Source organism: Xyrauchen texanus, chromosome 24, assembly GCF_025860055.1.
Source record: "Xyrauchen texanus isolate HMW12.3.18 chromosome 24, RBS_HiC_50CHRs, whole genome shotgun sequence".
NCBI classification, from domain to species: Eukaryota; Metazoa; Chordata; class Actinopteri; order Cypriniformes; family Catostomidae; genus Xyrauchen; species Xyrauchen texanus.
In genome coordinates, this window is record NC_068299.1 from 4,488,603 (window position 1) to 4,514,117 (window position 25,515).

Consider the following 25,515-nt stretch of genomic DNA (forward strand, 5'->3'; position numbering starts at 1 on the left):
AAATGTGCCTTTTACAGGGTTCGCAGATGCTTCAAAGTGAAATTCAAGGACTTTTCATGCACATTTTTATTTGTTTTCAAGGACTACGCTCGAGATGTCATTAAAACATTTTTGTACATTTTAAATAAAAATGTATTTAAAGTACAACATATCTCAATGTACATCTTTAACTGCACATCCTCACAGAAATAATTCTTAGTTCATTCTTGACGGTTGTAGTGTGCTCCCTTAAAACGCACTTCGATTTCCAACAAAAGTGAATAACCGGGTCTGTAAACAGCAGTCCATATGACTCATGGGCTATGTTCCATGTTTTCGAAAGTCACACAACAAATATATGTGAGGAACTGACCGAAAATGCTAATGGGACATTCTCAAAAAATTTTGACTTTCCAACTTACAAAATATTGAAATTTTCCAGTCAGTTCAGTTTTTGCTCATGAACATGGAGGGTAAACATTTTAACATTATTATACCTTTTTTTTCCCCCAATTTGGAATGCACAATTCCCAATGCACTCTAAGTCCTCATGGTGACGTAGTGACTCCGGGTGGTGGAGGACAAATCCCAGTTGCCTCCACGTATGAGACCGCCAATCCACGCATCTTATCACGTGACTTGTTGAGCGCGTCACCACAGAGACATAGTGTGTGAGCGAACCACATTATAGCGACCACGAGGAGGTTAACCCATGTGACCCTACACTCCCTAGCAACCGGGTCAATTTGGTAGCTTAGGAGACCTGACTGGAGTCATTCAGCACACCCTGGATTCAAACTCGTGACTCCAGGTGTGGTAGTCAGCGTCTTTACCTGCTGAGCTAACCAGGTCCCATCTTTGTGATCTTTTTTTTGATCTCTTGCACTGTGGTAAATTTGGTAATAGTCAATGTTGTAATATTTTGAAACTATTTTTTATTATAGATTTTGTAATTATTTACAAAATAATGTATTTTGTTTTTTCAATGGAGTTTTTCCATTGTAATGTTTTGTAAAATTATGGCTCATGTGTAACAAGTGTGATTTAACCTTACATGTAATAGTATTAATAACAATAATAAAATCAGATGTTAAAACAAATCCCCAATTTGCATGCTATTGCTTTTAATGGTAATGCTCATTGGAAAAATAGAGGATAATATAGTTGAAAAAATATAGACAGCAATGTCTTATGTCAGATTATACTCAAAGTAAAATACTATAGAAACCCTTTTGTGTACAGAAAAAAAAAAAAGGATTGTGAAGATATTTGTAAATATCAGAAAATATTAGTCAGTTTGTATGGTGTATTCACTTATACAACAGATTAGACCACTGTTTAAACCTATATTGGTACCAAGTGTTATTTAACTGACCAATAAACAAGACCTCCAGTGTCCCTTAAAGGGATAGTTCACCCAAAAAGAAAATTCTCTTATCATTTACTCACTCTCATGCCATCCCAGATGTGTATGACTTTTATTTATTTTTTTCATCAGCACAACAAAGGAAATTATTTTTCATCAGCACAACACAAAGGAAATTATTTTTTATATATATATATTTCATCTCTGTAGGTCCATATAATGCAAGTGAATGGTGATCAGACCTTTGTAGCTCCAAAAAAAATCACAAAGGAAACAAATGTAGTCATATGACTCCAGTGGTTAAATTCATGTCTTCAGTATCAATATAATAAGTGTGGGTGAGAAACCGAACAATATTTACGTTCATTTTTACTCTACATCTTTGCTTTAACTTTCACTTTCAGATACGAAAGGGGAAATTTAGAGTATAAAAAGGACTTACATTTTGATCTGCTTCAAACCCACACATATTATATTGCTTCTGAAAATATGTATTTAACCACTGGAGTCATATGGAATACTTTTATGATTCCTTTGAGATTAAGTTCTGGTCACCATTCACTTGCATTGTATGGACCTACATAGCTGAGATATTCTTAAAAAAATCTTCGGCTGAAGAAAGAAAGTTATACACATCTGGGATGGCATGACAGTGAGAAAATGATGATAGAAATGTCATTTCTGGGTGAACAAACCCTTTAATTTTATTTACCTAAAGCAAAGTCCTGTTAGACAAACCAAGTTTTGATCCCACGATCATCTGGGCCAATATCATATTTACACGTCTATATTACATGTCAGACTATGATATAAAGACAATGAGGGGAATATTTAATGGATAGCACAGGAAACAACAGGCTGTTTTAGTGAAATAGTGACTTTTTTTACTTTTATGTTTTTTTTTTCATTCCACACAACATTGATCAAGGCCATGGAGCATTAGCAGAACGAATGAAGTCTCACTCCATTTTCATTCTCAATGCTAGAATAACTTGCATAAGATTAAAGTCGTTAGTATTTAAAGAGAACCAAACTTTAAAAAGAAGCCAAATACCTTTATGTCAGGGGAAAAATAATAAACATAAATTACATACATTTTCACGTAAAGGATTATTTCCTAATCCTAAAATTAATAAACATCTTGATAGATTACAACTAATCAAAAGTCCCGGCAGTTAATTAACATTTTTCTACCGAAATCCCCCAAGAAGAAAAACATAAATGTACATATGGCAGGTACAAATGGTATCGCAAGATGACCTCTCCTCATTAACAGATACTCGCTTTCTCAGAACAGTCTTAGTGTTTCACCACAAGCTATATTTAGGACAGCCAGATCTAGAACAGATCACCTTCTAAGGACCACTGAGGTTTAACTTGGATGTGAACTTTATTTGGAGGAGGTGGGCCCCACTCACTGAACCGGTTGAATGAGCAGGCGTGGCCATAGACTAGGAGTTAAATACATTAAGCATGGTTCATTTTGGAAGCAGCAACGTCTCAAATTAATATCAGGCCAGAACTCCCTCCACCAGATTTTCATTCCCAGTTCTCCCAGTCTTCATCCACCAACTGATGGAAACATAAAATAATGAAAACTACATTCATTACACTGTAAAATATCTTAACACTTTCATACTCGCAGGTTGCGAGGCAAGGAGGGATTGCAAAACTATCTGGCATGCTCTTTTGGAAACTTAATGGCCAAATAAAAAGTGCATTAAAATCTTAAAAATATTCACAAGTGCTTAATTTGATATTGCTAGCAAATCATATATTTAATATATATCCCAGCTCTACTGTAAAGTGATAGATGTCATTGCTGGGAGTCATAATTAACATAAACATACTGTGCTGAGATATACTTGGCAGTGTATGTGCATATGTATACAGTATATATATATATATATATATGTACACACACACACACACACACACACAGTATATGCAATTAAAGAGTTCAAGGAAGAACCCTTAAAGGGTTCAAGTTTTCCTTGATATTTTGAAATAAAAGAGTTCATATTGTAACTCGTAACATCAGAGCTCCCTGATCCTAAAAGATTTTATGTCAACACCTATTTGGTATACTTAATCTTGGCCCATCAGGTCAATATGAGATAATAAAGAGGGAGCAGAAACAATACTTTTATTCCTAAACACATCTCTGCCATTTCTAGCTTAATGTTAACTGTTCGGTGAAGCAGAACAAACCTCTTCTGTTGCGTCTATTTTTGACAAAGCCAGCTGAACTTCTTCCTCTGTCATGTCCAGATCAAAATCCTTCTCCCAGTCTTCACTCACATCTGTACTCGAGCCTGTGCATACACACACACACACACACACACACACACACACACACACACACACACACATTATACCAACAATCTATTCATATCAAATACATACACTAAAATGTTATATATGCTGCTTGTTTAGATGATGAAAACAAACTACGGTACATAAAAAAAACAAAGCTCAAATGAAAACAAACCTCTAACTGTCAAAATAAAATAGCAAATCAAACTAATAAAAGCGTATAGTTCCGGTTCCAAAAAATACCGGAACCAAATAATTGATGGTGTTCGGTTCCTTTAACTGTTCTTAAATGTCTGCATTCTATCCCCCGATATGGAGAGAACACAGTACTAAAATACATTATAAATCAATCATTTAAAAATAACCATCGACTTTTAACAATGCAAGTTCTCCACTGTGAACTGTGAGACAGGACGTCACAAATTTCACTGAAAAAAGACTTACATTTTAGGATATTTCTCCTCAAAACCTTTCGTATGCCTTCAGAAGACATGGAATATGATGCATGAATTGCATGGACTGGGATATTCTTTAAAGAGCACCTATTATGGTTTTTAAACGTGCTGAATTATGTTTTAACGGTCTCATACAATAGATTTACATGCATTCATGGTCAAAAAACACTTTAACTCTTTCCCAGCCAAACACTGAATTTTCCGTGTTTTATGAAAAAACGCTTCCCCGCCAAACACGGAATTTTCCGGGTTTCCGTGTTTTAGGTATTATACGGTAAGGAAGACCCCTGCGCATGTTTTGAAAGAGTACGCAACTCTTTGATCAAAGAAACAGACTGCGATCGTCTCAAACATGAAGAAGTGGAGTATTGAGAAGCTCAAAATATCAGACATAAACATGCCTTTTTATCAGCTTTTTGTCTGAAATGTTGTTTTTGACAAAACCGACCTCTGTTCAAGTCGCAATAAAAAAGAACAAATGAAGATAAAATAAAATCGTTTTTTTTTTGCCTAAAAGCAGAGGCTCAGATCTTTATTGTGATATATAGCATCTTCATATATTCATGGAAGAAAATATTCTGCGGGCCATTAAAGTTTAGCAAAAATCGTCAAAAACCCTGGCGGTGGCTGGCAACTTTTTTTTAAAAACGCTGGCGGGGAAAGAGTTAATTTGCTCATAATTAAAATTGCAGCATTACCTTTTTTCCCCAGTGTCAAAAACGACTCGTTCAATGATCCATTCTAAAGCATTCATTCTAAACTCCTTTCAGAGAGCATACTCTGCTCTGATTGGTCAGATGTCCCAGTCTGTTGTGATTGGTCTATCACTTAGTGTAGTGTTTGAGGGCGGGTCAAAGCTGTTTGTGAGCAGCCAATGAAGACCAAAGGTGTTTTTTTGTTATCATATTACGTAGGTTAGTACAGGAAGTAAGTCTGGAATTATGAACAACTCATTTCAGGTGTTCAGAATCAGTTCTTTCTTTTGGGAGTCAATAACTCCATTTGTCGTGCACTTTGATTATTTAAACTTTGCGGGCTTTTTTACATTCACAAACAGCTACATAACACACTACATGAAAGGTAATATTTGAAAAAAAATAATGGGTGCTCTTTTCACATAAGAAAGTAATACAGGTTTGGAAAGACATGGAGATAAATTTGAACAAACTTTTTATTTTTGGGTGAACTAATCCTTTAAAAAACATGAAAATAACTAGAGGTCAACTGATTGTGGATTTTTCCGATACTGATAACTAAAGTGGTGGAAAAGACCGATCGCCAATTAATCATTAAAAATCGATTTATAGTATGTTAAAAAAAATCTGTCTTTCCTTATTATGATGGTCACAGACATAAAGGCTGCAAGAGGCCAAAACTAATAAAATCCCAGATGCAGTTTATTGTGCAACCAAAAGTCCAATACTTACTTTTAACTAAAAGCAAACCTGATAAACACGGTGGACTTTTATTTTGAAATGAGAATGACTTGTCCCTGTTCCGATGCTCTATATGCAAGTATTGACCAAATTAAGCTTTTTGTTTTTTAAGCCTATATATATATATATGTAGAGTGGTGGTGGCGTAGTGGGATAAAGCACTAAACTGTTAATCAGAAGGTCACAGGTTCTAACCCCACAGCCACCACCATTGTGTCCTTGAGCAAGGCACTTAACTCCAGGTTGCTCCGGGGGATTGTCCCTGTAATAAGTACACTGTAAGTCACTTTGGATAAAAGCGTCTGCCAAATGCATAAATGTAAATGTATATTCACCAGATGAAGAGCTTTGTAAATTTATTTTTCATCAGATGAGGTTTAATGAGTAATACGTTTAATTATTATTCACAAGTTATGAAGTTGCATTCAGCAAATCCCCACGAGGTGTCAGTTATTGTTTTTATTTCACCTCTAGAGGTCTACCTGGGATAATCACCTTTCTTGCCATTATTAGAGGGTGTTATTTTGCCACTGTCTGAGTTGAGCTCGAACACTCTGAGGTCTTGAGCTACTTCCTCTCTGGGGGTCTCTTCAAGCTGTGCTGGTCTCTCCTCCGGGACAGCCGTGTCCTGTAGACTGGCCTCTGAGAGTTTAAATGAGACCACCTCTTCCACAGCAGGTGGCGTCTGGGTCACTTTGATGGTGACGGGGTCCGCTTGATTCTCGATCTGTGTGGGGAAGCTGACGCTATCACTGCTCACGGAGGGAGTGAGGTCAGATGCTAAGTTGCTGGGGGAGACAATCCCCTGAGGGGGGGAAGAGCTTTCAGGGGTGGTCTCTTTTGTGACAGCAGGGACTCGTGCCTCCTCAAAAGTTGGGGTGCAATCTAAGTGAGATGTAGACCTGACCCCGAGAAACTCACCTGGAGACGAAAAGAGATAGTGAAAGTTCAAAAACCTCTAGAGCTGCACTCCTGATGCAAAAGGTATTCCAAAAGGTAGGCAGCATATACTTTCTAAAAACTTTCAGTTCACATGCTCTAAATTGTGTATATTTTGGTCAGACCTTCTTCATCCTCTTCCTCCCAGCCCAGACTCTCAGAATGAGCGGTTTGCTCTGCTCTCTGCTTCAATGCCACCCTCCTTGCCTCCTCCTACAAACACAGACACGCTTCACCTGAATAAAACCTCATAATCAGCATGGAACAAAGAAAGCTAATGCTGTAATACAGGGGTTTTCAAAGCCTTGAACATTAAGCCCCTCCTCTGAGAAAATCTACAAGACCGCATTTTTATTATACTAAATGATGATAAAACAGCTATACACCTTCCACGTGGAACCAATCTTGGATAAATGGGAAACAAAAAGTAGGAAAGCTAATTCTTAATTATTTTCTAAATTAATCTAGGCCCGTTTGTTTATAGAACACAAATTCATCTCACATATTTAGAGTTACAGTGAGTCTTTACAGTGCATACAGTGACTTTTGGTTCACTTGGGAAAAAGCATTTGGTGAAAATTGTTGTATATATCTCTTACTTGGTTGTTTTGTCCAAGAGCTTGTTTTGCTGTTGTCAAGATCACAGCGCTCCTCTAAAAAGCACTGCTTATGATTCAAGTGGTGCTATAACACGCATACTTAAGAAATGTGGGGGTGGAGTTTAAGAGGGAAATTCTAAATAAATAAATGCTGCTTCTTGCTGTTGAATTTTATGTTAAATATTTAATGTTTGATAATATATAGACATTGTTCTGAATATATATAGAATATTATATACATAGAATATTAGAGTTTAAAATAAACTAATATAATGATCATGGAGGATGGAGGGGCCAGTGCTGGTTGTGTTCTCTACATTAACGTTTATTCAATTAACAGACGCTTTTATCCAAAGCGACTCACAGTTGACGTCAGAAGTTTGCATACACTTAGGTTGAAGTCATTAAAACTCTTAACTCTTTAACTACACAGATTTCATTTTAGCATAACTATAGTTTTGGCAAGACGTTTAGGACATCTACTTTGTGCATGACACAAGTCATTTTTACAACAATTGTTTACAGACAGATTGTTTCACTTTTAATTGACTATATCACAATTCCAGTGGGTCAGAAATAAATGCCTTTAAGCAGCTTGGAAAATTCCAGAAAAGGATGTCAAGCCTTTTGGCAATTAGCTTCTGATAGGCTATTTGGCTAATTTGAGTCAATTGTACCTGTGGATGTATTTTAAGGCCTACATTTTGAAAATCAACAGAAATCAGCTAAGACCTCAGAAAAACTATTGTTGACCTCCACAAGTCTGGTTCATCCTTGGGAGCAATTTACAAATGCCTGAAGGTACCACGCTCATCTGTATAAACAATAGTACGCAAGTATAAACACCATGGGACCACACAGCCATCATACCGCTCAGGAAAGAGACGCATTCTGTCTCCTAGAGATGAACGTAGTTTGGTGCGAAAAGTGCAAATCAATCCCAGAACAACCTTGTGAAGATGCTGGAAGAAACATGTAGACAAGTATCTAAATCCACAGAAAACAGAGTCCTATATTGACATAGCCTGAAAGGCTGCTCAGCAAGGAAGAAGCAAGTGCTCAAAAACCAGCATAAAAAAGCCAGAATAAAGTTTGCAAGTGCACATGGGGACAAAGATCTTACTTTTTGGAGACATTTCCTCTGGTCTGATGAAACAAACATTGAAAAGTGCAAAAGTGCAAATCAATCCAAGAACAACAGCAAAGGACCTTGTGAAGATGCTGGAGGAAACAGGTAGACAAGTATCTATATCCACAGTAAAACAAGTCCTATATTGACATAACCTGAAAGGCTGCTCAGGAAGGAAGCAGCAAGTGCACATGGGGACAAAGATCTTTTTGGAGATATTTCCTCTGGTCTGATGAAACAAAAATTTAACTGTTTGGCCATAATAACCATTGTTATGTTTGGAGGAAAAATGGTGAGGTTTGCAAGCCGAAGAACACCATCCCAACTGTGAAGCATGGTGGTGGCAGCATCATGTTATGGGGGTGCTTTTCTGCAGGAGGGACTGGTGCACTTCACAAAATAAATGGCATCATGAGGAAGGAAAATTTTGTGTGTATATTGAAGAAAAATCTCAAGAAATCATCCATGAAGTTAAAGCTCAGTAGCAAATGGGTCTTGCAAATGGACATTGACCCCAAGCATACCTCCAAAGTTGTGGCAAAATGGCTTAAGGACAACAAAGTCAAAGTATTGGAGTGGCCATTACAAAGCCCTGACCTCAATCCGATCTGAAAAAGCGTGGGAGTGCAAGGAGGCCTACAAACCTGACTCAGTTACACCAGTTCTGTCTGGAGGAATGGGCCAAAATTCCAGCAACTTATTGTGAGAAGCTTGTGGGAGGCTACCCAAAGCATTTGACCGAAGACAAACAATTTAATGGCAATGCTACCAAATACTACCAAAGTATATGTAAACTTCTGACCCACTGGGAATGTGATGAAAGAAATAATGAAGGGATCCTAACTGACCTAAGACAGGGAATGTTTTCTACGATTAGATGTCAGGAATTGAATCTGTGCTGGACAGTGATTTTGCCTCTATGAGATGGCACCACGAGGTGCCGTTCACCCGCAGAACACAGGCTTCTCGAGGGCACCTAAGTTTGAAGTAGTGAGTTTAGATAGTGGGGTGCTGGAGCTAGTATATATATATATATATATATATATATATATATATATATATATATATATATATATATATATATATATATATATATATACACATACACACACAGTATAATAAACTAATTCTAACTAAAGCAAAGGTGTAACAAAGGCTAGGCAAATATTCATGATATATTTGCAAAGAATTAAAGGAACAACATGAATATCACAATGAAATAAATACAGGTTTTGTTTGGCTATTATATTTCTTAAAGACAGTATCGTAGAGAGTCTCATAGCATTAAGACATGTTGTAATTGTGTTTCTGATTTAAAGTTGAGTCGCAAAAATGGTGTTAGAGTTGGTAAGTTCGATTCATTTATGTGAATCAGTTCAAACTCAATGAATCAATTAAAGAATCTGTTCAACAATTTATTTGCATCATCAATCAAATATCTGAATGTCACTAATGCATTTGTTAGACTGGGATTTGTTACTTTTTTACAAACTAGAATTGTATTTTGGATAAGAAATGAATGAGACATACATAAATTATTATAATAGCACTTTTAATCTATTATTAAATTCTGTAATTGATGCATTGCATTTTCACCATCAGATTGATACAAAGAAAGATGCATTTTTTCACCCCTACAGCTATGCATTGAATATTGTAGATTCATATTCTGACCATAAGAGGATGATTCCATGTTAATCTTTAACTGACTATAAAACCACACCTTCAAACAAGCTCAAGCAAACGCAAAAACTCAAAGAGAGAAATTGTTGTGCCATCAGTTACCATCATGTGACTAATACTGATTTCATTATGTTGTTTATCAGCTTGTCTGAGTCCAGATAAGCTCATAAGCCTGAATAGAATTCAATAGATTTCAGCTCAAGGGTCAGTATAAGACGCATATCTCAGCTGTACATACCTGCTCCAACTGGAACACTTTATAGAAGTAGCGCTGCCAGAACTCAGAGTGAGCCACTGCTGCTGGCACCTGCCATAAACACAATCAAAAGAAACACAACTATTAGCTCCCTAGGTTTTGAAACAGAGCTTTTGATATAGTGAACTATAATGAGTAGCTATCTTCAGGTCTTTGAACCCTTTCCCATTATTATAGTGGGATGAAGCAGCATACCATTTTAGTGTAGAGAGCTCTGATGGCAGGAATATTGACCAACAGCTCAGAGATTTCCGCTTTCCTCTCTTCCAAACTGAAACTGGACAGCCAGGCATCAAACTGATGTGGAGGGCCTGGAAACAGTAAAGTGCATGAATTAAACCTCAATCTTGCATAAACACACATTGAATATTAAAGACAGTGGCACTTTTTCAGAGAGAGAGAGAGAGAAAAGATGAGATGTTTACGTACCATCAGGTTCATTGCAGTATGTAGCAGGGTCTGCTTGAAGACTGTATAATCGAGCCTGAAAGAATATCCAGTATATGTCACTCAATAAAATGCAGTAACAAAGCTCTGCTATCCTCCATCAACACCTATATACAGCAGTCCATAAATGCATTAAAGCTTGAATGCATTCAGTAGGTAAAAGCTCTGCATACAGTATATATGTCAATCTTATGAAACTTGTCAAGAATCTTTATAGGTCATATTTCATAAAAGGGTAACACTTTCTATGAAGCCCATATTTATAATACATTTTAAAAGCATTATAAATGCATTATAACACATTTGTAATGTGTATGACATATGCACCTGACATATGCACCTGTACATAAATAATTGTAACCACAATAACAATACATTATAATACTACATATTAATAGTTATTACCTTAGGGAATAATGCTTTTTAATATGATCAACATTACATTTTGTCTGCAGAATTAATGTTTAAAATAAATATGATGTATACAGTACAATTGTTGATATATATTTGAAATGTCTTAAGTAAAGGGACAAAAGCACTGTCTTCTTATTTCCATGAGTCAAGCTTGTAAAATGCACATTACATATTTTCATTTAAACTCAGCAAATAAAAAAGAAACATCCTTTTTTCGAACGGTTGTTAAGACACTAACATCTTACAGATGGTAGGCAATTAATGTCACAGTTATAAAAAACTTTGGACAATAAAGAGACCTTACTACTGACTCTGAAAACACCAAAAGAAAGATGCCCAGGGTCCCTGCTCATCTGCGTGAATGTGCATGCTGCATGGAGGCATGAGGACTGCAGATGTGGCCAGGGCAATAAATTGCAATGTCTGTATGTTGAGGCGCCTAAAACAGTGCTACAGGGAGACAGGAAGGACAGCTGATCGTCCTCGCAGTGGCAGACCACGTGTAACACCACATGCACAGGATCGGTACATCCGAATATCACACCTGCGGGACAGGTACCGGATGGCAACAACAACTGCCCGAGTAACACCAGGAACGCACAATCATCAGTGCTCAGACTGTCCGTAATAGGCTGAGAGAGGCTGGACTGAGGGCTTGTTAGCCTGTTGTAAGGCAGGTCCTTACCAGACATCACAACAATGTCACCTATGGGCACAAACCCACCTTTGCTGGACTAGACAGGACTGGCAAAAAGTGCTCTTCACTGACGAATCGTGGTTTTGTCTCACCAGGGGTGATGGTCGGACTCACGTTTATAGTCGAAGGAGAGAGTGTTACACTGAGGCCTGATATTTCCATATCTGCCGCCTCTAAAAACAGTATATAGACCCTTTCCCTCTGGTGGTACTAAAGTCAGATTAAGGTACTTTTCCCCGGTACTAATACTTTTCTTTGCTTTCACACCTGAGGAACTATAGTTCCTTGGAGCCATTTTAGGGGGATTTTTAGCTCCTACTCCAGAGTAGGTACTTTAGGGGCAGATAGAGACAGTAGCAGACTGTGGGAGGTGCTGCAGCCTGTGATTGGACAACACGTATGACACACAAATAGCATTAAGGAGAGGAGTCCACAGACATCATTTGTAAACAACTACCTACTTGCCTCATAAGACTGCGCTAATTTACAATTCCCTTAACAGAAAGAAAATAAATCCAAAAAAGTTTACAAAAAGGATCACCCGTTTCACATATGTGTGTGTATGTGTGTGTGTCTTCATCGGGAGACACAACTAAAGCTTGTGTAAAACAGTCCTAGCAACTCCTGATCTTGGCTTCCTCTGTCGATGTTGTTGATTTCGTTGTTGTTGCTATTGAATCGTGCATTCCAACCACGTCAGAAGAAAAATGGTCGACACTAGATGACGTCACTACGGGGGTACTTTTGGGAATGTGAATGCAACAGGGGAAAAGTCTCCTCGTAACAGTTCTCATCTAGAAATTTACTAAAGAAAAAGTACCAGGACTGTAGGATGGAAAGAGCGTTATGAGAGCTGTACAGAAGAGTGGGACTGACCTTGCTGCTGTCATACACCTCAGTTGTGCCTGCGGGAGTAGCTACCAGCGTGATGACATCACAGTCGATGGTTTTGTCTGGGGGAGGGGCCAAAGTATCTGTGATCACACCAAGAATATTGGAAATGCCCTTCTTCACCTTTTCCGTGGCCTCTGATGAGCTTTCAACCTACAAAGACAAGATGAACTTTAAGAACAGCATGTAACCGGCAATGTGTGACTTTTGGGTTTAATGAGCAACTCTCTTTCAGTATCTAAATAAATAAAACTAGAGTGATTCCACGTCTAGTGTTAGCACTGAAGACAACAATCTAAACCAAAGCATACAGAAGGTAAACATCATGGTTTTGGTATGGTGTCAAATGATCTCCTTACAGCCAGTTTGTTCTTAACAGCGGTAGCTGTTGCGACAATGGAGCATGCAGTGTCATGTTGCACCACGCTGGAGAATTCAGTCAGATCCCGTTTGATGAACTCATATGCCTCATTTGACTGTTGAGACAATCGATCAATTAAATCAACTTAATATCTTAGATCAAAGACATTTCAGCATTATTCATATGAGCAATCCAAATCTGATCTAGATTTTCAATCTGTATCTGATCTGGATTACTGGTCTGGATTTGACTCACCTTGTCTTTGACGGTCTGTAAACTTTGTGTCAGCCAGCCCCCCCACCATCCTCCTTCCCTGAGATCATAAACACATAATCCATCGAACTAATACTCATGGACATGACATATTTGCATCATTCCTATTATGCACCTTTTGAACTCTGTAACATTTAAATGCACATGCTTGTGTTGTAATTTAGGCTAATGAAGAACAGATTTTTCAGTACTCTTTCCACCCCTGGATCCTGTGTACTGTATTGAGAGCTTACAAATCAGAGTATACTTTATTATATAAATAAGGAAACTGAGATGACAGATCTCCTGTCCCCACTTTCTCCCCTGCCCTGCCCCACCCGGAAGGGCACTTGTTCTCACAAATGTCCACGCCCAGTTGAGTTACATTTTTTTTAAACGTTTGTGAAATGTACTTGAGCAGCTGAGCTGAAAGAGGGATGTTTCATGACCCTTTAAAGCCTGACTACACTATATCATCACTCAACTGTGATACACATGCTCTCTGACCGTTTAAGGTTCATATGCGATGGGTTTAGACGAAATGCATCATTAATAACGCTGTTTGTTTCATAAATGTTGAGTTCATGTCATGTATGTGACTCGGTGAGATTTTTGTAAACAAATCCGTCGGTCTTCCTCTCCGACATCGGCCCTCAAAAACACATCAATTAAAAACATCAGTAGCATGCCTTTAATGAAGCTATACGTCTTTAAGAGTGAGTTTAGTGTTATAAAATGCGTACAGAGTGCTTATATAGTGAATTCAATTGGTAAAGTGGATGTTTTTGAGCTGTGAACTCACCCGTCTGCCATCTTCAGCGCATGACGTCATCCGTATGGCCAGAACAGCGTCTCAAAATAATATTCCTGAAAAACTAATTTAAAACGTCAGAGATAATTTATTAATAATTTTGTGAGTCTTTATAACATATCTATTGCATTAAACGTGAAAATAAATGTGAAATTGTTCATTTATTTCAAATGCAACTTATACTGCCGAGTACGGCAAACGAAAAGGATCATAATTGCAATAAAATGCAAAAACATCCATCATTCCGCTGACGGCCTGCAGGGGGCAACAAAACTAACAACCCCAGAACAATTATTTAGTCAAAGTGCATGAGCAATTCTCTTAATAAATACATGTATAAATAAATGCATTGCTGAAAATGTGTATTTGATATATCCCACATGTTTAGCACTGTGTTAAAAATACATAAAAATGCTAAATATATTTGACTTTGATTTAATGTAGTGTAAGAACTGTTTAAGAGACAGTAATGCTGTACAGCCAAACTTCCTATGACAAAAATAAAACATAAATATTATATCAGGGGAACCTTCCTTCCTTTTGTTGATTTATAAAGGGGGAAAAATCTAGTTTTAATTGATTGATTATATCAGCTTCAATCTTTTTTATTGTGTCTGTTTAATTTATTTTCTTTAATTGTTATTATTATTTAATTTTAAATAAATATTTTTATTTCCTCTTTATTTACTTTTTAACATCCCCTCTAAACTAAATTACGGATTTTTTTTATTTCCTTTTTTATTTTCTTAAAATTAGGAAAATTCTAATACATACACCATGCAAGCTATATTTCTGTAACAGATATATCTAAACTTTCACCTGTTACAAAAAAAAACTAAAAACTATTGTCCACTTGGCAGTCAAAATCAGAAGTCAATATTAATTCCTCACATTTATAAAGTGTTTTCCTAGGCACTCAAAGTGCTTAATATAGTATAGGGGTATCTCCTCAACCACCCCCAGTGTGCAGCATCCATCTGGATGATGTGACAGCAGCCATAGTGTGCCAGAACTCCTACCACACACTAGCTATTGGTGGACAGGAGAGCAGTGTGATGTGAGCAATTTAGGGATGGAGATTATTAGGGGGCCATGATAGATAAGGGCCAGTGGGGGATTTTTGGCCAGAACACTATACTGGCGCATTAGGATATTGATAACTTAGTTTGTTAGGAGTTTATAGGTATCAAAAGTGGTGTTAAGCCTCATGGGAGAGGGCTTGTCTCGTCACGCTGTTACACATAATCAAGAAATGTATTTGCTCATTATGGAATTGACAAGAGGAGTTTATCACCTCATTAGAATTCAGAGCAGTCCATATGGTGGAGCCCTAATGGGAGTGCTTAACTACACACCTGAGGTCCCGGGCCCCTCACATTATAAACAGGCTAACAGAAGACCCCCTATCCCAGCTGTATTTTGCTTATCACTAAGCAGTTGATAGGAAGTGAGGTTTTAAGAGGATGTCACAGGGTCAGCGCTCTGCCTCCCTCTTAATTGAAGTCTCGCTGTGTCCAGACATAGAGCAATATGTGCGTGTGTTACGCAGTATGTCCCCCAAATGCTCTCCAATCCCACTAATTGGGACCTCTGGCTCTCTTATTAACTTTGTCAGTCTAAATCTGTGGCCACATAAGGCGTTTCATTTATTGATTAGACGTTCCCTTTATCTCACATTCAGAACAGATTGCAGAGGCATCACTGGGCAACAAAAACACAAGCAGAGGGAATGAAATGTCATGTGAACAAACGCTTATGTGCTGTGTGATTAAATCTCAGATCAAATATGTTATTACTCGTTCAATAACGAATATCAAAATGTCACAAAGATGAGACATGGAGAACGAGTGTCCGGATTCCAACTCAGAATAGAAACCGAACAAGGCTGGACCCAGACACCATGCTCAGAACATGTAAACATGACTGTCAGGGTCCTTTCACAGCAATAAATATGACTGGCAAAGTGACAGGATCCTGACACTACTATTGATTAATAAATTAATTAATTTAGACTGACAGAAATGTATTAAAATTGAGTTTGATGAACATGGTGAAGCTGAGTAAAAACTACCATAGTACATACATTTGTCCAAATCCAACTCAATTATGTCAGCTCAGTATAACTTACATCATAACATTGTAATGAAAGACATAAAGACATTAAAGACATGAAAGACATTACATTACTTGTAAAAACTACAATTAAATTAAGTAAGGGGTAGTGACTTCCTTTTTGCTTCAACTTTGGGCACTTTCATGTCCCGGGGGTTGATATTTATTTAAAAAAAAACATATTGCAACTTTTTAATTTTTGTTATTGTCACGATCCCCTGTTGTCTGTCCTGTCTTTCTCACTTGTCACCTGTCCTAAACTACACTTCCCATAATTCCCTGCCCTCATCACTGCCAGCAGTCATTCATTGTTCTCACCTGTGTGTCGTTTATTCATTATCCTTGTGTATTTAAACCCTGTTGTTTCACCATTCGTGGTCGGTCATTCTGTTACACAGGCAGATGAGGAGTGGGGATCTAGATGCAGTTTATTGAAAAATAACAAAGACAAACGACTGGAGCAAACAAAACATCCATGATGGGAAACTGAAATCATAACAAGAGCAAACATGAACTGAGCAAACATAACACGGATGAGGCACAGGGTCAAAAACACATACATGACATTTACATTTAACAACCGACTACGAATGGTGAAACAACAGGGTTTAAATACACAAGGATAATGAATAAACGACACAGAGGTGAGGACAATGAATGACTGCTGGCAGTGATGAGGGCAGGGAATTATGGGAAGTGTAGTTTAGGACAGGTGACAAGTGAGAAACACAGGACAGACAACAGGGGATTGTGACAGTTATATTATTTTTGCCATTATTTTTGTACTTTTTTAATGCCTTTTATGAACAGGCTTTACTGTTTTTTGGCCTTGTCCCAGACCCCATGTTTCAACAAAATTCCATATAGAAATATTAATTTTTTTACATATTTAAAATTAAGATAATCAACAACAAAAAAAAAGTGAAATAAACAAACAATTCTAACATTTATTGTGAGAAAATTAATTCTATATATATTTATAAAATAACATCTGTCCCACAGTTGTGGCACCAATTCCACCACGCCAAGCAATTATGTCCCTAATAAGTTAGTGTATTTGTTATCCAAATTAACAAAAATGTCACTGAGCATGCTTGAGATGAAATATTTGACAAATTAGAATGCAAAGAAAATTTAAGGTAAATATCACTTTCATTGTTTTATTGGCCATAATTTCCAAGAAGCTGAAATTTTGCCTAATAATGCAAAAGTGTGAAAATATTACTAACATTTATGCATTTAGCAGACACTTTCATCCAAAGCAACTTACAGTGCACTTATTACAGGGACAATCCCCCCGGGGCAACTTGAAAAGTGCACAATGGTGGTGGCTGCAGGGTTCAAACCAGCAACCTTCTGATTACCAGATATGTGCTTTAGCCCACTACGCCACCATCACTCTCCTTAATTCATTGAACTAGAAGCTTCTGTCACCATGACAAATTCCTTGTGTATGTAAGCATACTTGGCAATTAAGCTCATTCTGATTCTGATTGTTTGTGTTTAAGATACATCAAATGTTAGCTATGAAATTAGACTAAGCAAAAATAATTTTAACATTAAAAATATAATTTCCATCAGTGTCATTTCCAGCACACCTCAAATACTGTATTGTGAAATTCTGTGGTGGGAATTACATTTTGATGGGAATTTTCATGGCAAAAATTACATAAATATCCAGGGATGCATTTACATATACTGTTGGACATTGTTAGCAGACATAATTTACAAATAAGTGAGAGTGTGAGATTGATTTATTTTTACCAGAATTTACTTTTCTAGATGTTCACAGTGCTAAAAGTACATCAAGTTGAAGAAACATGCATATGCAGTATATACAGCATATGTAGACATTATGTTTATGTATTTTATTACAGTATATACATACTGTATGTTTCCTATGTGCCTCTACCTTGCTCTAGCAATGTACACACATACAGATACACACCCTGCTGTGACTTCTCTCTATGGACCATCTGCCCCCAATCAGGAAACACCAGCTTTGCACAAGTCAATGTGTCTAATTATCCCTGTGCAGCAGGCCGGGCCACAGATCCCAGTAATCCCCACAATGTGTTCATCTTCCCATACCCACCTGTGCCTGGGACCTGGAGGGGGGGCCCTGACTCATGGGGGCCCGAGGGACACGGGGTCCCACTGAGGGAGCTTCTTCACTGGGCATCATGGCAGCTGCTTCCCCCCGCTGGGACGTTCACCAGCTGACTGCGTGGCGGCCCCTGACAGGAGCTCTTTAGCACTGTCAATGGGCCCATAAATAAGGAGCTAAGCGTCTTTGTGTTGCCGTTGGAGTGTCAGGGCCCTCTGCAGGATGACCGGGCCTGTTACCATACTGAAATAGAATGGATAAAAGGACAAAAAGAGGGGGCTGTGTTACTGGCCGCCCCCTGCGCCCTTTCTTTATACTCAGAGCGAGTGCTATTGTCTCCCTCCACTTTGGGTGAGAGAGAAAGGGAGGAGAATAGAAGAGGAGAGGAGAGATATTTCTTCATTTCTCCTTTGATCTTTCTCTTGTCAGGCTTCAAATCATGTGAGGAGAAATGTGTATTTTTCACGCTCGATTTAGGCACTTGAGAAATACAGACTGAAAATGTGTGTGTGTGTGTGTGTGTGTGTGTGTGTGTGTGTGTGTGTGTGTGTGTGTGTGTGTGTGTGTGTGTGTGTGTGTGTGTGTGTGTGTGTGTGTGTAAAAGGAATGAAGATTTCAAGTTTAAACATGGGCATTTTGCTTGCCGCCCATAAGCGCGCTATCAATATATAAGTGTTTGTCAACAATGTATCAGTTTTAAGGTTGAAGTATACTTTGCTTTTCCTGTATGTATCATGTACTGTGCTCATGGCACAGATGTCATCGTCCGTGTGTAGCCTAGTTTTATAGACATGTTGATAGTTTTCGTCTTTGCACATCATTGATGCCTACGCCTGCCGTAGACTAAAACAGGATCACAAAGCATTCGTAGTGTGCATGCGATGAATGCATCCGTATAGACTCACGGTCAAAACAGTCAACTTTGAAAGGCTGAGCGCTAAACAGTGTGCAAGACAGAATGCCATGCAGACAAACAAAGTATACACTAGCCTTTAGTAAAATAATAGCTAACCTGTTAGAAAAGCCAATAAAACTAACTTAAGGAATTTCATCAACGGTGTGACTACTTTGACTAATTTCAATTAATCTCTGTTTGTAAAATAAACAAAAATTTGATTTACATTAATGTATTTATAAAGGAAGTCTATGGGGCAAGTATAGTATCGAAAGCATGGCTGGGTCTAAGGGTGCCCCTAGATTTTCCTTGTACCCATGGATCCCCTCCCAGAAATCTCTGGCATCCCCCTCCCCGTCCGATGTGTAGACAACCACTTAAAGATTGCATCTCCGACACTGAAAAATATAGCCACAAGACATAGATTGTCTATTAAAATGACACTAGGCTGTCTTAATTATGTCTGTGCAAAATCATAGTCATCTAAAGCTGGTTAACCAGGTAACTTTCACACAATGCATATCTGATTTGACATAACTTTCCTCAAAGTCCTGTTCACTTGGAACAATCAATTAAGCACACTTTAAGCAGTGAACACTGAACTCACTTACATTTACATTTATGCATTTGGCAGACGCTTTTATCCAAAGCGAATTACAGTGCACTTATTACGGGGACAATCCCCCCAGAGCAACCTGGAGTTAAGTGTCTTACTCAAGGACACAATGGTGGTGGATGTGGGGATCAAACCAGCAACCTTCTGATTAACAGATATGTGCTTTAGCCCGCTACGCCACCAACACTCGAGTTAAAGCACTAAACTCATAGAACACATTTGGCATTTGCAACATTTGGCATGTTGCTGTGGCGTTAACAAACCTCCGTACACAAGGGGGCGATAGAGTTACCTTCAAATTTCTATTAAACTGGATTCGTTGTACAACTTACCAGCTCGACAAGATTTTCTTCTAAATGTTCCTCTGCCATGGCAGTAGTTGACCTGACAGACAAAACTGACTGTAGATATTTACACAAATATTGTACCGAGATTGGGGAAATGCTGAGTTCAACACGTGCTTCCATTGTGTTATATCTGACACGTTTCAGAATTGGGGTGACCAGCTGTCCAGATAAAACCAATGGAGGTACAGCCTGGATGCTTTTTTGTCTAGATAATTAGTCTTAGCTTTAGGTATCTTGAATAAAGAAACGTTTTAAATGGCGCTTTCCACACATGTCCTGATTGGTCATCTGGTCACTTTATTCAGAATGCAACAATTTGAACTTGCATAGCCAGAAAAGCAATCATGTATTAAAGTATGTTTTGGGTCTTATGCATTCTTGTTAACTGTGCTTATATCTTTGTAAATCTAGTTAAACTTATTCAACACCTTTTCCATTCTATTGATCATATCAGGAAGACCAAGCAGTCGAATGTCCTCTGATTTCTCAAGCTAACAAATGACGATGTGCACAGCTGTCAGAGACTCTCGTGAAAATGTCTCCTAGTGTGTGCGAGTGAATATGATCACAGATTTATTGGACAGTGACAAATCTTCCTGTGCTATCATGAAAAGGAGTGCTGCCCATTCCCCGCGTGTGCAGCACAATGCTGACGCGCCAACCTGGCGTCTCTCTCTCTCTGATTGATGGGTGTGAGTAGGCCCCGGGCTCCGAGTGGTCTGGCCCTGTGTCTTTCTCATGCATTAACTAGTCTCACTACAGATGGTTCAGAATCATTTTATATTGGGCTGAAATGATGTCCGTGTTTGTTAGCATATGCTGAAAGCATAAACATGTTGTGGACAATATTGTAGCAATGGTGCAGGAAAGGATGATCTCATATGGACTCTTTTGATATTCATGCATATCATAAAAGACACTCACACATGATCCCATATAACAGACTGTTTGAGCAGATGCCTATTTGACAGGTTTTTTAGTACCTTATTATTTCAGTCAATTGAATGTTTAAGTATGTATTATTTATATTTACCTTGTATTTTTTTACATTGGGCTGTATGATTTTTTTCATGCATATTTTGTCTCTTGTGTCATTCTTCTTAAATGATTTAATAAGGTTGAACTATTTAATAGATTTCCTACTATTTCAGAACTGTAACTTTTCTTTGAAAATGTATGTTTTGATAATGTTCAGGTTAGAGAACAATATAGGCTACTGAAAAATGACAAATATCTTTGGCCAAATGTAATTAATAGATTTAAGAAAAAATGATCTGGTTCTTCAACAATGGATCAGATTTCAATGAAAACATTGCAGTATCAGAAATGGACTCTAAATGCACCAAATGTCAAAAGAAGGGCTTGTAAATGTTTGCACACTTGAACAGGTAACCTGAACCCCAATAATATTGGTTCAAACTTAAAGGCATAGTTCACCCAATAATTCACATTCTGTCATCATTTACTCACCTTCATGTTGTTCCAAAACTGTATGACTTTCTTCCATGGAACACAAAAGGAGATGTTAAAAAAATGCAATGAATGTAATGGTGAATGAGGCTAACATTCTGCTTAACATCTCCTTCTGTGTTCCATGGATGAAAGTCATACAGGTTTACAACAGAAAAGGTAAGAAATATATGTCAGATGTTTCATTTTTGGGTGAACAATCAAGTCAATTTGAAAAAGTTGAAAAATGAGAAAATATATTTTCATTAAAATAATCGATCTTTTAATTTAAGAAACCATGAGCGGTAACAAAACAAATCGTTTTCAATCACCATTTTGCTAGAAAGAACATAGAAGCATCTATGTTCATACAGTGACTATTCAAAAACACTTTTCAAATTACAAAACATTCTTCAATAGAAAAATAGCAGCAGCTTGTAAGAGAAAATATTCTGTACAGTATATTTACATGTATACAACACATCTAGATGTTTTAATTCTTCATAATTGTCCATAATTCAACTTCGGCCTTCTCCAGCCTGAAGCCTGGGCCTCTACTGAATCACTTCCCCATGGAGAGGCTGTGCAGGCTGGCTGTGGAAGCAGGGAGCAGCTGGCAGAGGGAACATGGGCAGGGCATGCCGGGAAAATGCCTATAGCTGCTTGAAAGGTGTAGAGGGTCCTTCAGAAGGGTGTGAAGAGGTGGTGCATGGAAGCCCAGATAACCAGCCGAGGGTGGCGAGTGCGGGGCTTGAGCTGTGGTGGTGTGCTGGAGCGGGGCGGCCGTCACAGCTGAGGTGCTGCCCACCAGAGAGTGCAGGGATGGGGCCAGTGAGAGCAGGGACAACTGGGGGGCCGGAGCAGCTGGGGTTGGAGGTAAAATTCGTCTAGCTGAGTGATTCTGAGCGTTTGCTCCATACACATCTCCAACTAGCTTCTTCATCTCCTCCAGAGAGCTGGACAGCATGAGGATGTAGTTTCGAGCGAGGAGGAGGGTGGAGATTTTGGACAGCTTGCGTACAGATGGGCCCTGTGCATACGGCATCACTTCTCGAAGTCCGTCCATAGCCTGGTTTAAGTCATGCATGCGTTTGCGTTCACGGCTGTTGACTTTCAATCGCAAGTCCTGCTGGTCGTCTTTGGAGAGGTCTGCTTCTGCTCGGCTCTTTCCGCCGGGTCCAGAGCTCTGCGTCCGTCCAGAACCCTTTTCTGTGGGTTGTCCTGGTTCCCGGTCTCCACAATATGCCTGGAACATCTTGTTGGAGAAAAAGCCACCCACAGTGGAGTCCACGACCAGGTCAGGGGAAGAAGATCGGCTGCATGTGGAACTTGCATCAGAATCCATTTTATTAGCAACAAAACTGATGCCAAAAATCTTTGGACCTTTCCAGGCTAGTGACCGCAAAGTTTCTTGCTTGGCTGAGAACTTACAATCTTCTCAGGAAAAAATGGTCTACCTTTAAAGCTACTTAAAAACAAAGTTTAAAGCAATCTGAAGTTAAATATAAAGATATCTAAGGACACTTTTAGTCCGTTTTTTATCTAAAACAATGCACTGTCTTCTGTCGTCTTTCTCTGATGATTCAGTTTTGTAGATCTGTAGAAGGAATTAGTGAGTGTGTGTGTGTGAACATCGAGGAGGCTGTATTTATACTCCTCAACACCACAAAGACACAATGAGATGCATAATGTGACATTAGGCCCAAAGCCAATGAAAGAGGGGGCACACTTTCACCCCCGCACACCCCTTCAATGTCCCAAAAGCGTCGTATACACCCGCCTCCACACACAAAACACACATACACATACAGTATACACATTCACAGACACACACAGGCACAGGCACACAAAACCGCATTCACACATTTGTGCAAAAAAAGCAAAACTATAGTACATATATGAACAAACTAAACCAAACAAATGCAAAAGAAATATGGTTAGTCAATCATATGGTTACGGTTTATGTTTTTGCTTGGTTACTCTTTCAACTAACTTTAATCCTGTCTTAAGAATGTGTTTAGATGGTACATTAAGAGTGACAGGGTGAATTTCACAATACCTGACAAGAACAGGTGACATTTAACTAACTAATTATATACGATATATATATATATATACATATACATAAAGTAAAAATGTATATAATATCTAAAAAATATATATAATATATAAAATTATATAGTAATATATCTGGTCCTGTAAAAATAGGCTTAATTTTCTTAATGCAAAATATAAATAATTTTTTCTTTTGATTTTGGGGAGACCTAGAGATGTTCTTGACAGGTTTTGTGAGATTCGCCCGACAATGTGTAGGTGTTTAAACTTCAAAATGAGGCAGTATTAAAGGCAGTTTTAGGTACACATTAACTTGGCACTAAAGAATTAAATAAGATACTATAGAGCGTGAACAGCGTGTGAAATGCCCCTGTGGAGGGCAGGGGAGGGGCAGTTTGAGAGGTACTAAAGAAAGAGAGAGTTATTATACTGTAGAACTGCTCTGCTTATTGTGGAGTCATTAACATCTCCATTACACACTTTAAAACACACATACTGTGTCTTCACTAAACTAGATTGCTCTCATAATGATCAATATAGCTCCGCTGGAAGCACCCAATGTGGCAGAGCACATCTATTTCAGTCAATTTGTTTTCCTTGTCTGTCTGAATTTTATGTTTTTTTTTTAAATTATTATTAATGTCATATGTGATTTTGTTGTGATTTTATTTCTTATATAGTGTTGTGCATGGTGACCATGTTTGTCAAGTTCCAAAATCACCATAAAAGTGCAATAAAATTAGTCCATAAAAATCATGCACAATATTCAGTCATCTTGAGTCATACAACAACTTTGTGTGAAGTCAAGGCAGACATTTAAGTTTTTTTTCACTTAAATTGTTGCCCTCTAAGCACTGTGGCTCTCACATTTCATTTTCCAATTCCCAATTTTGGATAAAGAACACGTGAGCACCAATGGCGAAACGCTTTAAAAAGTATGGAATCATTGTATGGAGAAACAATATGCAATTAAAGTGAATGGTGACTAAGGCTGTCATTCTGCGTGTCATCTGCTTTTTATTCCAAAGAAGAAAGAAAGTCAAACAGGGTTGAAACAACATAAGAAGAGTGAAATATACCTTTAAAGGGATAGTTCACTAAAAAAATGTAATTCTCTCATTATTCATTTACCCTGATGCCATCCCAGATATGTATGACTGTCTTTCTTCAGCAGAACACAAATAAAGATTTTCAGAATAAGATAGAGCTCTGTCAGGTCCTTATAATACAAGCAAACGGGTGGCAGCACTTTGATGGTCCAAAAGTCACATTTAGGCAGCATAAAATTAATCCATATTACTCCAGTCGATCAATGAATGTCTAATGACACAAATTGATGCATTTCTGTAAAAAAAAAAAAAAAGTAGTTAATTACAGTAAAATGTTATTGACTTTTAAAAAGTGCTTCCTGCCAGCAATTGACGCCATAGATATTATATAGAGACATATATGATGTCTATGGTTGACGCATCACATAGCTGTCACATGACATAAGCATGTCAGCGAGTTCGCGCGAGAATTCGGAAGCGGGGCTTATTTACAACAGAAGATGTCACGCGAGAGTTTGGCCGTTTCAAACAGCATCTGAGCCCTGGACGGAAGCGCCGATTTAAAGTTAAAAATGCTTTAATTATCGAATTTTTTTCTTTCATGAACTTACGATGTGAAAAATGTCAATAATTTTAATGGTATAAGACTGCAAAAATGCTACGTAAAAAAGTGTAATTGGTAAACGGACATTTACCTTAAAATATAAGGTAAACAATTATCATACATTACATTTTTTAAGACAATACATGTAATTTTAAAATACAACATTGTCAAAAAAATGTTTTACATGAAAATAGAATGATTTTATATTATGTTTAACAAGAGAGTACTTGTATTTGTTACGGTAAATCAT

The 25,515-nt window shown here is 37.9% G+C and overlaps 2 protein-coding genes across 2 annotated transcripts; both read right to left on the bottom strand.

The window, feature by feature from the left end:
- Positions 1-2,155: 2,155 nt before the first annotated feature.
- On the bottom strand, positions 2,156-14,048 carry bsdc1 (BSD domain containing 1). The gene is made up of 11 exons (XM_052090461.1): positions 14,023-14,048; positions 13,224-13,281; positions 12,967-13,083; positions 12,593-12,760; positions 10,588-10,642; positions 10,354-10,469; positions 10,141-10,209; positions 6,617-6,704; positions 6,048-6,473; positions 3,557-3,660; positions 2,156-2,917 (listed from the first exon to the last, which is right to left on the bottom strand). Exons 1-11 carry the CDS (start codon positions 14,031-14,033, stop codon positions 2,885-2,887), a joined length of 1,245 nt encoding a protein of 414 aa, XP_051946421.1. The 5' UTR covers positions 14,034-14,048; the 3' UTR covers positions 2,156-2,884.
- An 8,071-nt stretch (positions 14,049-22,119) lies between these two features.
- olig4 (oligodendrocyte transcription factor 4) lies at positions 22,120-22,902 on the bottom strand. Its single transcript, XM_052090462.1, has one exon. The coding sequence runs from the start codon at positions 22,900-22,902 to the stop codon at positions 22,120-22,122; it is 783 nt and encodes a 260-aa protein (XP_051946422.1).
- Between the last annotated feature and the right edge of the window lie 2,613 nt (positions 22,903-25,515).

Coding starts and splice junctions, on each gene's coding strand:
- olig4 (XM_052090462.1), bottom strand. CDS start 22,902: ATGGATTCTGATGCAAGTTCCACATGCAGCCGATCTTCTTCCCCTGAC.
- bsdc1 (XM_052090461.1), bottom strand. Junction 12,761..12,966: donor CTGTTAAGAACAAACTGGCT/GTAAGGAGATCA, acceptor TTGTCTTTGTAG/GTTGAAAGCTCATCAGAGGC. Junction 6,474..6,616: donor GGAGGAAGAGGATGAAGAAG/GTCTGACCAAAA, acceptor TTTCGTCTCCAG/GTGAGTTTCTCGGGGTCAGG.